The sequence below is a fragment of the Saccopteryx leptura genome, chromosome 5 (assembly GCF_036850995.1).
Source record: "Saccopteryx leptura isolate mSacLep1 chromosome 5, mSacLep1_pri_phased_curated, whole genome shotgun sequence".
NCBI classification, from domain to species: domain Eukaryota; kingdom Metazoa; phylum Chordata; class Mammalia; order Chiroptera; family Emballonuridae; genus Saccopteryx; species Saccopteryx leptura.
This window is the reverse complement of record NC_089507.1, coordinates 161,364,985-161,377,612: the sequence shown is the minus strand read 5'-3', so window position 1 is coordinate 161,377,612 and position 12,628 is coordinate 161,364,985. Positions and strand designations below refer to the sequence as shown.

Sequence of the window (12,628 nt, the reverse complement as noted above, 5' to 3'; positions counted from 1 at the left end):
GACTTACTACATTCTTCTACATTGTGACTCAATGCAAACACAGTTCACTTTCTAGGTTATGACAATTTCATAGTTTTCAAATTCTATTTATATAAAATAACATACATCAAGGAATAACCAGTGTTAGAATTTTAATAACAGATATACCTGTTCTTCTATTTTATCTTGTCTGTCAAGAGCAGCTTCAACAGCATCAAAGAACTCTTCCTCATTAATCAGACTGTTTGGACCTTCCTATTTGAACACAGGGAAAAAACCAACTGATTTAAGAAAATGGAAAACACTGAAAACCCTAGCAGCTTTCTAGGGGAAAGCTGAAAAGTGACTTAACAGACATTTATGAACCAGGTAGCACACTAGATAATATTATAATATCAAAGGTAAAGTAACATATGCTCTGTGCAGAATACTAAGTATAATAATTAATTCACTTGCTCAGTACTCATATACTTACTGTATATTGATCAATACTGTGTTAGGGCAATAATCCGGAGCAGAGGGTTGGTGAACTATGGCCCATGGGCCAAATCTAGTCCATTGCTTACTATTGCATGACCTTGAAGCTAAAAATTTCATTTTTTAAATGGCTGGGAAAAACATATTATGACATGTGGAAATTGCATAAAATGAAAATAAAGTTTTACTGGAATACAATCACGCTCATTCACATGTATTGTCTATGCCTGCTTTCACACTACAGTGACAGGGTTGAGCACCTGTAACTTGAATACCTGTCAACAGGAATCATACATAATTGCAGAAATGTAAATAGAGTTGCAGATCTACAGGCAGTGAGAAGTACAGATAGGAGTTCTGAGGGGAGGAGAGTCTTCCTGAGCAAAGACAATCATTTCATGGAGAAGGAAAAGTTGAGCTGATGTTTGAGAGCCTGGTTAGATGGCTAAGCAGTGGTTTTCAATCACCTGGGGAACTTATTAACATGAAATTTCTGAGACCCCATACACAGAGATTATTTCTCAGTAAGTCTTGGGTGGAGCCTGGAACATGCATGTTTAAGTCCTCCAAGTGATTCTCATGCGAGTAGAAACTCAGCTGTATCAAAAGATAAAAGTATAAAAACCCCCCAGCAAAATGGAAAGAAGCAAAGTATGTCCTTGCTATGATGAAACAAATAAGGTGACTGTAAGTTGAATGATGTCCTCACGTTATGGTAAAATTGGAGGCTGAAAAGGTATCCTTAGGTTTAAGGTACCCTAAATTTTTTTTTAAGTGAGAGGAGGAGAGATAGTGAGACAGATTCCCACATGTGCCCCCACTGGGATCTACCTGGCAACCCCTGTCTGAGGCTGATGCTTGAATCACCCAAGCTATCAGCACTTGGGGCCAGATGCTTGAATCAATTGAGCCACTGGCTGTGGGAGGGAAGGAGGAAGAGAAGGAGAAGAAAGAGAAGGAGAGAGGGCCACTTCTCGTGTGTGCTGACCAGGAATTGAACCCAGGACGTCCATATGCCGGGAGGATGCTCTATCTACTGAGCAAACTGGCCAGGGCCTTAAAAATTGAATATTTAACTTGGTATATCATAGGGAGTTGGTGAGAAAAAGGTTCAAGTACTCTTAACCATTTTCTTCACTAAAAGAGGATGGTACATTTCAAGTGAGTAGAAAAGAATGGTTTATCCAACAACACTGGAATAAAGTATTCCTACATTACACTACAATTTTTAAAAATCCAGATATATTAACAATATAAGACCTTTAAAAGTGAAAAAAACAGAAAATAAAGATAATTATTTGAAGTAGAGGATGCTTTTTATCCACTGCACCACCAAAGGTCAGGCCCCAGAGGATGCTTTGTAAAGCATGGTACCAAATGTAGAGATAAGTATGTCAAAAAGACTGAGAGATTAATTACATGAAAGCATACAGTTTTTATAAAACAAAATTAACAGTCAAAATACCTCTTAAAAATTAAAATGGGAAGAAAATAATTGAAAAATGAAGAGCCAATCCTATACAGTACATATAGATCCATAGGGAACCCTCCACCCCGCCAAATCTTAATAAAAAAATGTCAAAGGACATGGACAACTGAGGCATTAAAGAAGGCAAATGCCTTCAATAAACACTTTAAGAAAGCCTAAACCAACCTCATTAATGAGTAAAGCAATTTTTTGGATCTGAAACTATTAAACAGATATACCTAGCACAAAGCCTTTCTTTTTTTTTTTTTTGTATTTTTCTGAAGCTGGAAATGGGGAGAGACAGACAGACTCCCGCATGCGCCCGACCGGGATCCACCCGGCACGCCCACCAGGGGAGACGCTCTGCCCACCAGGGGGCGATGCTCTGCCCCTCCGGGGCGTCGCTCTGCCGCGACCAGAGCCACTCTAGCGCCTGGGGCAGAGGCCAAGGAGCCATCCCCAGCGCCGGGGCCATCCTTGCTCCAATGGAGCCTCGGCTGCGGGAGGGGAAGAGAGAGACAGAGAGGAAGGAGGGGGGGGGGTGGGGGGTGGAGAAGCAAATGGGCGCTTCTCCATGTGCCCTGGCCGGGAATCGAACCTGGGTCCCCCGCACGCCAGGCCGACGCTCTACCGCTGAGCCAACCGGCCAGGGCCACAAAGCCTTTCTTGGCTGTACTCTGCCCTTATCCCTGAAAGAAGCCTATGTTGACAGAAGTGGAAGTAAGTATATAACCATACTTATATACTGTTGGTAGGAAATAAATTGGTACCATACATTTTTAAATTGAAAACAAAGGCTATTTTGTATTTTCTTCAATCATGCTCTGTTATTGCACAAACTAAAATCCTTTGTCTATATGAAGTATTCAGGTTTTTCCTTCATAGGTTGCTTTTATTTAAAAAAGTGAGTTAGAAGATATTTAAAATTATTATCCTCTCAGGGAAGATAAAAACTTGTCCTATAAAGTGGTAGGCCAAATAATGAGCCTTTTAAAAACTGCGCTAGCCTGACCAGGCAGTGGTGCAGTGGATAGAGCGTCGGACTGGGATGCAGAGAACCCAGGTTCAAAACCCCAAGGTTGCTGGCTTGAGCATGGGATCATAGGCATGACCCCATGGTCACTGGCTACAGCCCAAAGGGTGCTAGCTTGAACCCAAAGTCTCTGGCTTGAGCCCAAAGTTGCTGGCTTGAAAAAGGGGTCACTCACTCTGCTGTAGCCCCTGGGTCAAGGTAGATATAAGAAAGCAATCAATGAACAACTAAGGTGCTACAGCGAAGAATTGATGCTTCTCATCTCTCTTCCTTCCTGTCTGTCCCTATTTGTCCCTCTCTCTGTCTCTTTCTCTCTCTTTGTCACAAAAATAAAAAAATGAAGAAGAAAAAACTGCACTAAACTTTGAAGGCAATAGCAAAAAATCTATTTCAGAGTAAGCCTAGTAATTATATATTATGGAATACATACTTATTTAAAATAAACATCAAAGAATTATTATTTAGAATCTTTAAAGGTTATAAAATGGTTATGTTAAAATTAATCACTTTAGTGATAGGTATGCCTATGTGTTTCTTTCTGAGATCAAAATATTCATACCTCATAATCTGGTCCTCCAAAGTGGGATTTTTTCTTAAGTTCTGTCATAGCACTTTTGTATGCTTCCTCTATTCTTCTTCTTTTCTCAACTTCCTATTTTTAAAAGAAAGCAAGTAAAAAATTTATTTTTTGAAGTGGGAATTTTCTCTGCATTTCAAAAAGTAACTCCACTCCTATGAAAAATAAGTATTAATCCAGGCTATATATAATACAGAAGCTACTATTTTAATAACCATTAAAATCACCTAATAGGTAGGTTATGTATTTAAATGGATTAAGTAACTGCTGCAGTATCTATATGTTAAAAAAAGTAAATTAGTACCATAGGAATGCCTCCAATTAATGCATGTGTTTGTTTTCTCCAAACAAAAGCAATATTCAATTTGTTATAAAGAAAAAACAAACAAGTAATGGATGCTAGGAAGAAAATTAAGTGGAATTCATGAATGCTAAAATACATTTTAAGAAAAAAATTTCTCATACTTTCCCACTGCTGTAGTTTAGAACTGAAAAAGAGTTTAGATTTCTTTTTCTTTTCTTTTTTAAGTAAGAGGAGGGGAGATTACTGAGACAGACTCTTGCATGCACCCTAACTGGGATCCACCCAGCAACCCCATCTGGGGCAGATGCTGGAATCAACAGAGCTAAATCATCTGAGGCTGGTGTGCTGGGACCAACTGAGCTATCCCCAGCACCTGAGAGGGTAAGAGAGAGAGAGAGGGGGAGAGGCAGGAAGAACAGGTGGTCGTTTCTCTTGTGTGCCCTGAGAACTGAGTCCGGGGACATCCATACATAGGCCAATATCTATCTACTGAGCAAACTAGCCAAAGCCTGATTATTTTTTAAAAGAAAGAAAACAAGTCTTACTTTATCCTGTCTCTTCTGCCAGCTGTCCTCACGTTTTACCATTAATTCAATACAATGAGAAAGTGTAGCAAGGATTCCAGCGGTAGTTGCTTTAAAAGTTATTGCCTCCCCTTTAAAGTCTATACCGTTAATTCCTTTTGGTGTTACCTGTGGAAATACTGAAAAAGAAAGTTACCCACTAAAAATATTTCTAATGAAAAATAATTCACATTTAAAATAAAAAATTGTTTAGAAAACTAGCAAATCAGAGGAGGTTTTCAGATATAATTTCCCTCCAGTTGGCTAATTTTTAAAATTTTCCATCCATACTCTGTCAGCAAAGAAGCTTGTGGCAGCATATACACTTTCAGGTCCTTCTTTCCGGATATTTCCTAAAATCTATTTGCTGTGCTGCACCCAATGAATAAAATGGTAGGAGTAATACTTATTAACAATAACACTGACAGTTAAGAGCAAAACCTACTTATCATAAGAACTACCGTTACATTTTGAGAAACCTAGAATTTAAGAAGTATTTGAAGATAAATGGTAAAATTAAAAACCACACTATAAAAATTTTAAATAAATGTCCAAATTTAAGTCCAGGATCAATGTACACAATAAACAGTTTTTTTTTCTCCAGTTTACACTTTATAAAATTAATTCAGAGTTAGCCTTTGAATCAAATGAAAAAAATCTTAAAACTCACAAGATGCAAACAAAAAGAAAATACACTAATAAGAAATCATTGCAACAGAACTCTTATAAATGAAATAATGATCCAACTTTTAAAAACTCATATGCAGACATGATAGCAAAGGTACAATCCATAAAAAGAAAACCTGATAAACTACTTCATCAAAATTTAAAATTTCTGCTCTTCAAAGCATGGTTAAGACTGAATATTACAGCTATGTGAGATGAGTAAGTCTAGAGATCTAATATTGTATATAGTATGATGACCACAGTTAATAATACTATATTGAATACTAGAAATTTGCTGAGACAGATTTCAGATGCTCATTTCCAAAAATAAATAAATAAATAAATAAGGAAAATAAAAAATAAAAAAAGGTAACTGCATGAAATGTTGCTATTTTGACTACAGTAATAATTTTGCTATATATCCCAAATCATCACACTGCACATCTAAATTGGGAACTAATCTTTATAAAGCCTATATCCGTTAAGACTTGTATCCTTTATAAACATATACCTCTATGTTAATATAGACTATTAACATATTCTATACTTCAATACAGAATATATTGATATATTGCAATCCCCAAACTCAACAAGAAAATATATAAAACTTGATTTTTAAAAACGGACAGCCTGGCCCGGGGTGGTATAGAGTGGATAGAGTGTCAACCTGGAAGGCTGGGTCGTTGGTTTGAAACCATGGGCTTGCCCAGTCAAAGCACATATGACAAGCAAGCAATGCTAAAAGTAAAGCAACTATGAGTAGATACTTCTTGCCACCCTCATAGTAAAATCAATAAATAAAAATCTTTTAAAAAATTGGACAAAAGATTTGAATACACACTTCACCAAAGATAGGATGGCAAATAAGCACATGCAAAGATGCTCAATGCCGTTAGTTAGTAGTAAAGGGCAAATTAAAACCATAGTGAGATACCACTACACACCCATTAGGAGGCTAAAATTTAAACAGACTGACCATGCTTAGTGTTGGTTGGGATTTGAAGGAATTGGGATTCTCAAATATAGCTGGTGAAATATACTTCAGCAGTTTCTTAAAAAGTTAAATATACCCTTACCATATGACTCAGTCATTCCACTCCTAAGTATTTACCCCAAAGAAATAAAATACAAATACATATCCATGAAAATACTTGTACATGAATGTTCACAGCAGCATTATTTGTAATAGCCAAAAACTGTAAATAACCCAAATGTCCACAAACAGATGAATGAATACACAAATTGTGGTATGTCAACACAAGGGAATACTACTCAGCAATAAAAGGAAATTAAATGCTGATACATGTAGTAACGATGAATCTCAAACTAAAAAAGAAGCCAAGCCAAAACCCCCAAAACTGGGTAAGTCCATTTGTATTAAATTTTAGAAAATACAAACTAACCTATAGTGATATAAAAGAGATCAGTGGTTGTTTGAGAAGAGAAGAGGGATGATAATGGGGATGGAGGAAACTCTGAGAGTAATAAACATAATAACGATCTTGATTGTGCTGGGTGATAACATCTACACACTTAAAGACATGCGACTTATTGTATGTTAAGTATATTTCATTAAAGCTGTTAAAAACATTATTTTATTCTTTTATAAGATTTTATTTTTATTGATTTTTTTTGAGAGGAGAGAGAAAAAGAGGGGGAAGGTGTGGGAAGCATCAATGAGTAGTAGTTGCTTCTTGTGTCTTTCTGAAAATCTCTACCAATGTAACTTCTATGTTTTCTATCACTCTTACTAAGACTGTGGTTTTATTATAAACTAGTTTCTATTAATAATATACTTAGAAATTAAAGTAATCCGTGTCCTATATAAGACAATGTGTCCAACTATAACAATGAGCCCTCCCTGCTAATTTATATACTACTTAGGAGTCAGTACAGACTGACCTGTGGTGGCGCAATGGATAAAGCATGGACTGGGAACGCTGAAGTTGCTGGTTTGAAACCCTGGGCTTGCCTAGTCAAGGCACATATGGGAGTTGATGCTTCCTGCTCCTCTCTCCTTCTCTCTCTCTCTCTTTCTCTCTCCTTTCTAAAATGAATCAGGTCTTTAACAAAAAAGTCAGTACAGGCCCTGGCCGGTTGGCTCAGTGGTAGAGCGTCGGCCTGGCGTGCAGGAGTCCCGGGTTCGATTCCCAGTCTGGGCACACATGAGAAGCGCCCATCTGCTTCTCCACCCCTCCCCCTCTCCTTCCTCTCTGTCTCTCTCTTCCCCTCCCGCAGCCAAGGCTCCATTGGAGCAAAGTTTGCCCGGGCATGGCTCTGTGGCCTGTCTCAGGTGCTAGAATGGCTCTGATTGCGGTAGAGCGATGCCCTAAGATGGGCAGAGCATCGCCCCCTGGTGGATCCCGGTCAGGCGCATGCGGGAGTCTGTCTGACTGCCTCCCCGTTTCTAACTTCGGAAAAATACAAAAAAAAAAAGTCAGCACAGATGCAAGAATAACATGCCTTTGGAAAAAACTCTAGAAAAAGATGTATACTTCTCTTCAGCTGCACTTAATATATACTTTCAGAAGCAGCCACCTGAAATCCTTTTCCCCAACCCTACCATCACCTGCCTCCAGCCTTGGACACCACTAATCTACTTTCTGCCTTTATAATTTGCCTCTGAATAGTCTGTATAAATGGACAACTGGTCTTCTGTAATTGGCTTCTTACACTTAGCATAATATTTTCAAGATTCATCCATGTTAGAGCAGCTATCAATACATTATTCTTATATATAGATAAAAAATGTTCCATTGTATGGTTATATCACATTTTCACTCATTTGTAGGTGAACAGAGTTATTTCCACTTTTTTTTTTCCTTTACAGAGACAGAGTCAGAGAGAGCGATAGATAGGGACAGACAGGAACAGAGAGAGAAGAGAAGCATCAATCATCAGTTTTTTGTTGCGACACCTTAGTTCAGGGGTCCCCAAACTTTTTACACAGGAGGCCAGTTCACTGTCCCTCAGACCATTGGAGGGCCAGACTATAAAAAAAACTATGAACAAATCCCCATGCACACTGCACATATCTTATTTTAAAGTAAAAAAACAAAACGGGAACAAATACAGTATTTAAAATAAAGAACAAGTAAATTTAAATCAACAAACACACGAGTATTTCAATGGGAACTATGGGCCTGCTTTTGGCTAATGAGATGGTCAATATCTGGTTCCATATTTGTTACTGCTAACCGTAACAAGTGATATGACGCGCTTCCGGAGCCGTGACACAAGTCCTGCGTCACCGGAAGTAATACTGTATGTGCGGAAGTGCGGCTGGGGGCTGGATAAATGGCCTCAGGGGACCGCATGTGGCCTGCGGGCTGTAGTTTGGGGACCCTTGCCTTAGTTGTTCATTAATTGCTTTCTCATATGTGCCTTGACTGTGGGCTTTCAGCAGACCGAGTAACCCCTTGCTTGAGCCAGCAACCTTGTGTCCAAGCTGGTGAGCTTTGCTCAAAACAGATGAGCCCATGCTCAAGCTGGCAACTTCAGATCTCAAACCCGGGTCCTTCACATCCACCCAGTCATATGGTATTTTTCTTTGTCTGCCTGGCTTATTTCAGTTAACATCCACTGCAACACCGCAGGGCCAATCGCAGTGCCATTTGGTTGCTCCGCTACTGCCCACCATGAAAGCTGGAATGCCCACTAGTGGGCGGGAGGGACCAGGTTGACCAGCACTGCAAAAGTGGGCAGTTTTTATAAAATGGTTCACCATCATGGGGCTAGGGCCTAGGTCAGGGGTCCCCAAACTGCGGCCCCCTGAGGCCATTTATCCCGCCCCCACCGCACTTCCGGAAGGGGCACCTCTTTCATTGATGGTCAGTGAGAGGAGCATAGTTCCCATTGAAATACTGGTCAGTTTGTTGATTTAAATTTACTTGTTCTTTATTTTAAATACTGTATTTGTTCCCGTTTTGTTTTTTTACTTTAAAATAAGATATGTGCAGTGTGCATAGGGATTTGTTCATAGTTTTTTTATAGTCCGGCCCTCCAGTGGTCTGAGGGACAGTGAACTGGCCCCCTGTGTAAAAACTTTGGGGACCCCTGGCCTACGTGGAATATTGATAAGAACAGCATTAAACTTACAGGACAATTTAGAAAATACTGAATGCTTTTTAAAATTAATTTATTGTGTTTACTTAGATTCTAGTGTACCCCGTGTTCCCCAAAACATCCCCTTGTCCCTTTCCCCGTAATGCCCGCCCCCTAGGATTTGCTTTTCTGCTCTCATTCCATTCTATCATCCTATTATCCCCTTTCTCTCTGTTTGCTTTCCTTCTGGATCCTTTGATCCCACCTCTGTCTCTATTCTGCTCCTCAGTTCATATTGTTCGTCGAGTTCCTCAAATGAGTGAGGTCATATGATATTTTTCTTTCTCTGCCTGGCTTATTTCAGTTAACATAATAGTTTCCAGGTCCATCCATGCACGTTGTCACAAAAAGTAATATTTCCTTCTTTTTATGGCCCCATAGTATTCCATTGTGTATATGTACCACTGCTTTTTAATACACTCGTCCACTGATGGACACTTGGGCTGTTTCCACATCTTGGCTATTGTAAACAATGCTGCCATAAACATGAGGGTGGTTTCTCCTTTTGAATCACTGATGTGGTGTTCTGGAGATATATTCCTAAAAGTGGTATAGCTGGGTCAAAAGGCAGTTCAATTTTTAATTTATTCAGGAATCTCCATACTGTTTTCCACAGTGGCTGCACCAGTCTGCATTCCCACCAGCAGTGCAGGAGGGTCCCCTTTTCTCCACATCCTCACCAGCACTTATTCTGTGTTGTTTTGTTGATGAGCGCCATTCTGACTGGTTTGAGGTGATATCATCTCATTGTGGTTTAAATTTGCATTTCTCTAATGATTAGTGATGTTGAGCATTTTTTCATATGCCTACTGGCCATCTGTATGTCCTCTTTGGAGAAGTTTCTATTCATTTCTTTTGCCCATTTTTTGACTGGATTGTTTATCTTCTTTATGTTGACTTTTACAAGTTCTTTATAAATTTTGGTTATTAACCCCTTATCAGATGTATTGTCGAATATGTTCTCCCATTGTGTGGTTTGCCTATTTTGTTCATATTGTCTTTAGCTGTGCAAAAGCTTTTTAGTTTGATACAGTCCCATTTGTTTATCCTGTCCTTTATTTCCCTTGCACAAGGAGATAAATCAGCAAATATATTGCTTCGAGTGATGTCAGAGAGCTTATTGCTTATGTTTTCCTCTAGGATGCTTATGGTTTCAGGACATACATTTAAGATATTTAAGCATTTTGAGTTTATTGTTGTGAATGGTGTAAATTGGTGGTCTAGTTTCATTTCTTTGCAGGTAGCTGACCAATTTTCCCAACACCATTTGTTAAAAAGACTGTCTTTACTCCACTGTATGCTATTACCACCAATTGTCAAGTATCAATTGTTCATAAAGGTGCGGGTTTATTTCTGGGTTTTCTGTTCTGTTCCATTGATCTATATGCCTGTTTTATACTTAGTACCAACCTGTTTTGAGTACGATGGCCTTGTAGTATTAACTTGATGTCTGGAGGTGTGACACCACCCACTTTATTCTTCTTTTTCAAGATTGCTGAGGATATTCGTGTTCTCTTTTGGTTCCATATGAATTTTTGGAATATTTGTTCTATATCTTTGAAGCATATGTCCTTGGTATTTTCAAAGAAATTGCACTGAATTTATAAATTGCTTTGGATAATATGTACATTTTAATGATGTTTATTCTTCCTAGCCATGAACATGGTATATGCTTCCACTTGTTTGTATCTTCCTTGATTTCTTTTGTCAATGTTTTATAATTTTCCGAGTATAAGTCTTTAACCTCCTTGATTAAATTTATCATAAATTCTTTCTTTATTTTTTTGTTGCAATAGTGAAGGGGACTGTTTTCTGAATTTCTCTTTCAGACAGATCATTGTTGGTGTATAAATATGTCTCCGATTTCTGGGTATTAGTTTTATATCCTGCCACCTTGCTGAATTCATTTATCAGGTCCAGTAGTTTTTTGACTGAGACTTTTGGCTTTTCTATGTACAGTATCATATATCATCAGCAAATAATGATAGTTTTACTTCTTCTTTTCCAATTTAAATGCCTTTTATTTCTTCTTCTTGTTTGATTGCTGTGGCTAGAACTTCCAGAACTATATTGAGAAAGGGGGCGTCCCAGCCTTGTTCCTGATCTTAAGAGGATTGCTTTTCATTTTTGCCCATTAAGTATGATGTTGGCTGTGGGCCTGTCATAGATGGCTTTTATCATGTTCAGGTATGTTTCCCACTTTGCTGAGAGTTTTGATCATAAATGGGTGCTGGATTTTATCAAATGCTTTTTCTACATCTACTGATATTATCATGTGGTTTTTGTCCTTCCGTTTGTTTATGTGATGAATCACATTGACTGATTTGCAATATTGTACCAGCCTTGCCTCCCCAGAATAAATCGTACTTGATCGTGATGTATGATTTTTTTCATGTATTTCTGAATCCGGTTTGCTAATATTTTGTTGAGAATTTTAGCATCTAAATTCATCAGGAATATTGGCCTATAGTTTTCTTTCTTTGTGTTGTCTTTGCCTGGTTTTAAAATCAGAATTATGCTCACCTCATAAAAGGAGCTTGAAACTTTTCCCTCCTCTTGAATTTTTTCAATTAGCTTGAGAATGATAGTTGTTAGTTCTACTTTGAATGTTTGGTAGAATTCGACTGTGAAGCCATCTGGCCCAGGGCTTTTGATTGTTGGAAGTTTTTTGATAACTGTTTTGATCTCATTTGTTGAAATAGGTCTATTCAGGTTTTCTGATTCTTCCAGTTTGATTTTTTAAAGATTGTATTTTTCAAGAAATTTGTCCATTTCACTTAGATTGTCTAATTTTTTGGCATACAGTTCTTCATAGTATTTTCTTACAATCCTTTGTATTTCTGTTGTGTCCGTTACTTCTCCACCCTCATTTCCAATTTTACTTGAGTCCTATCTCTTTTTTTCTTGGTGAGCCTGGCTAATGGTTCATCAATCTTGTTTACTTTTTCAAAGAACCAGCTCTTGGTTTCATTGATCCTCTGTACTGTTTTTTAGGTCACTATGTCATTTAGTTCCTCTCTAATCTTTATTATTTCCTTCCTTCTACTTCCTCTAGGCTTTACTTGTTCATTTTCTAGTTCTTTTAGTTGCAGGATTAAGTTGTTTGAGTTTTTTCTAGCTTCTTCAAGTTTGCCTGTAATGTTATGAACTTCCCTCTCAGGACTGATTTTGCTGTCCCACAGATTTTGAGTTGTTGTATGCTCATTTTTATTTGTTTCAAGGAAATTTTTGATTTCTTCCTTAATCTCATTGTTGATCCATTTATTATTTAATAAAGTGCTGTTTAGTTTCCAAGTGTTTGAGTGTTTCTCAATTTTTCTACTGTAGTTGATTTCTAGTTTCATGCCATTGTGGTCAGAGGTGTGTGATATGGTTTCAACCTCCTCAAATTTGTTGAGACTCGTTTTCATGCCCCAATACGTTGTCTATCCTAGAGAATATACCATGTATACTTGAA

General features: G+C 38.0%; 1 protein-coding gene across 2 annotated transcripts in view; it reads right to left on the bottom strand.

Moving 5' to 3' along the window:
* The window catches only part of CERT1 (ceramide transporter 1), a 150,993-nt gene that overhangs the window by 39,547 nt on the left and 98,818 nt on the right, over nt 1-12,628 (bottom strand). For both annotated transcript variants that reach the window (XM_066386360.1, XM_066386359.1), the window contains exons 7-9: nt 4,384-4,541; nt 3,517-3,609; nt 148-234 (exon numbers count right to left, since the gene is read on the bottom strand). In XM_066386360.1, coding sequence (XP_066242457.1) covers nt 148-234; nt 3,517-3,609; nt 4,384-4,541 — 338 coding nt within the window. The remainder of the gene's footprint in view (nt 1-147; nt 235-3,516; nt 3,610-4,383; nt 4,542-12,628) is intronic.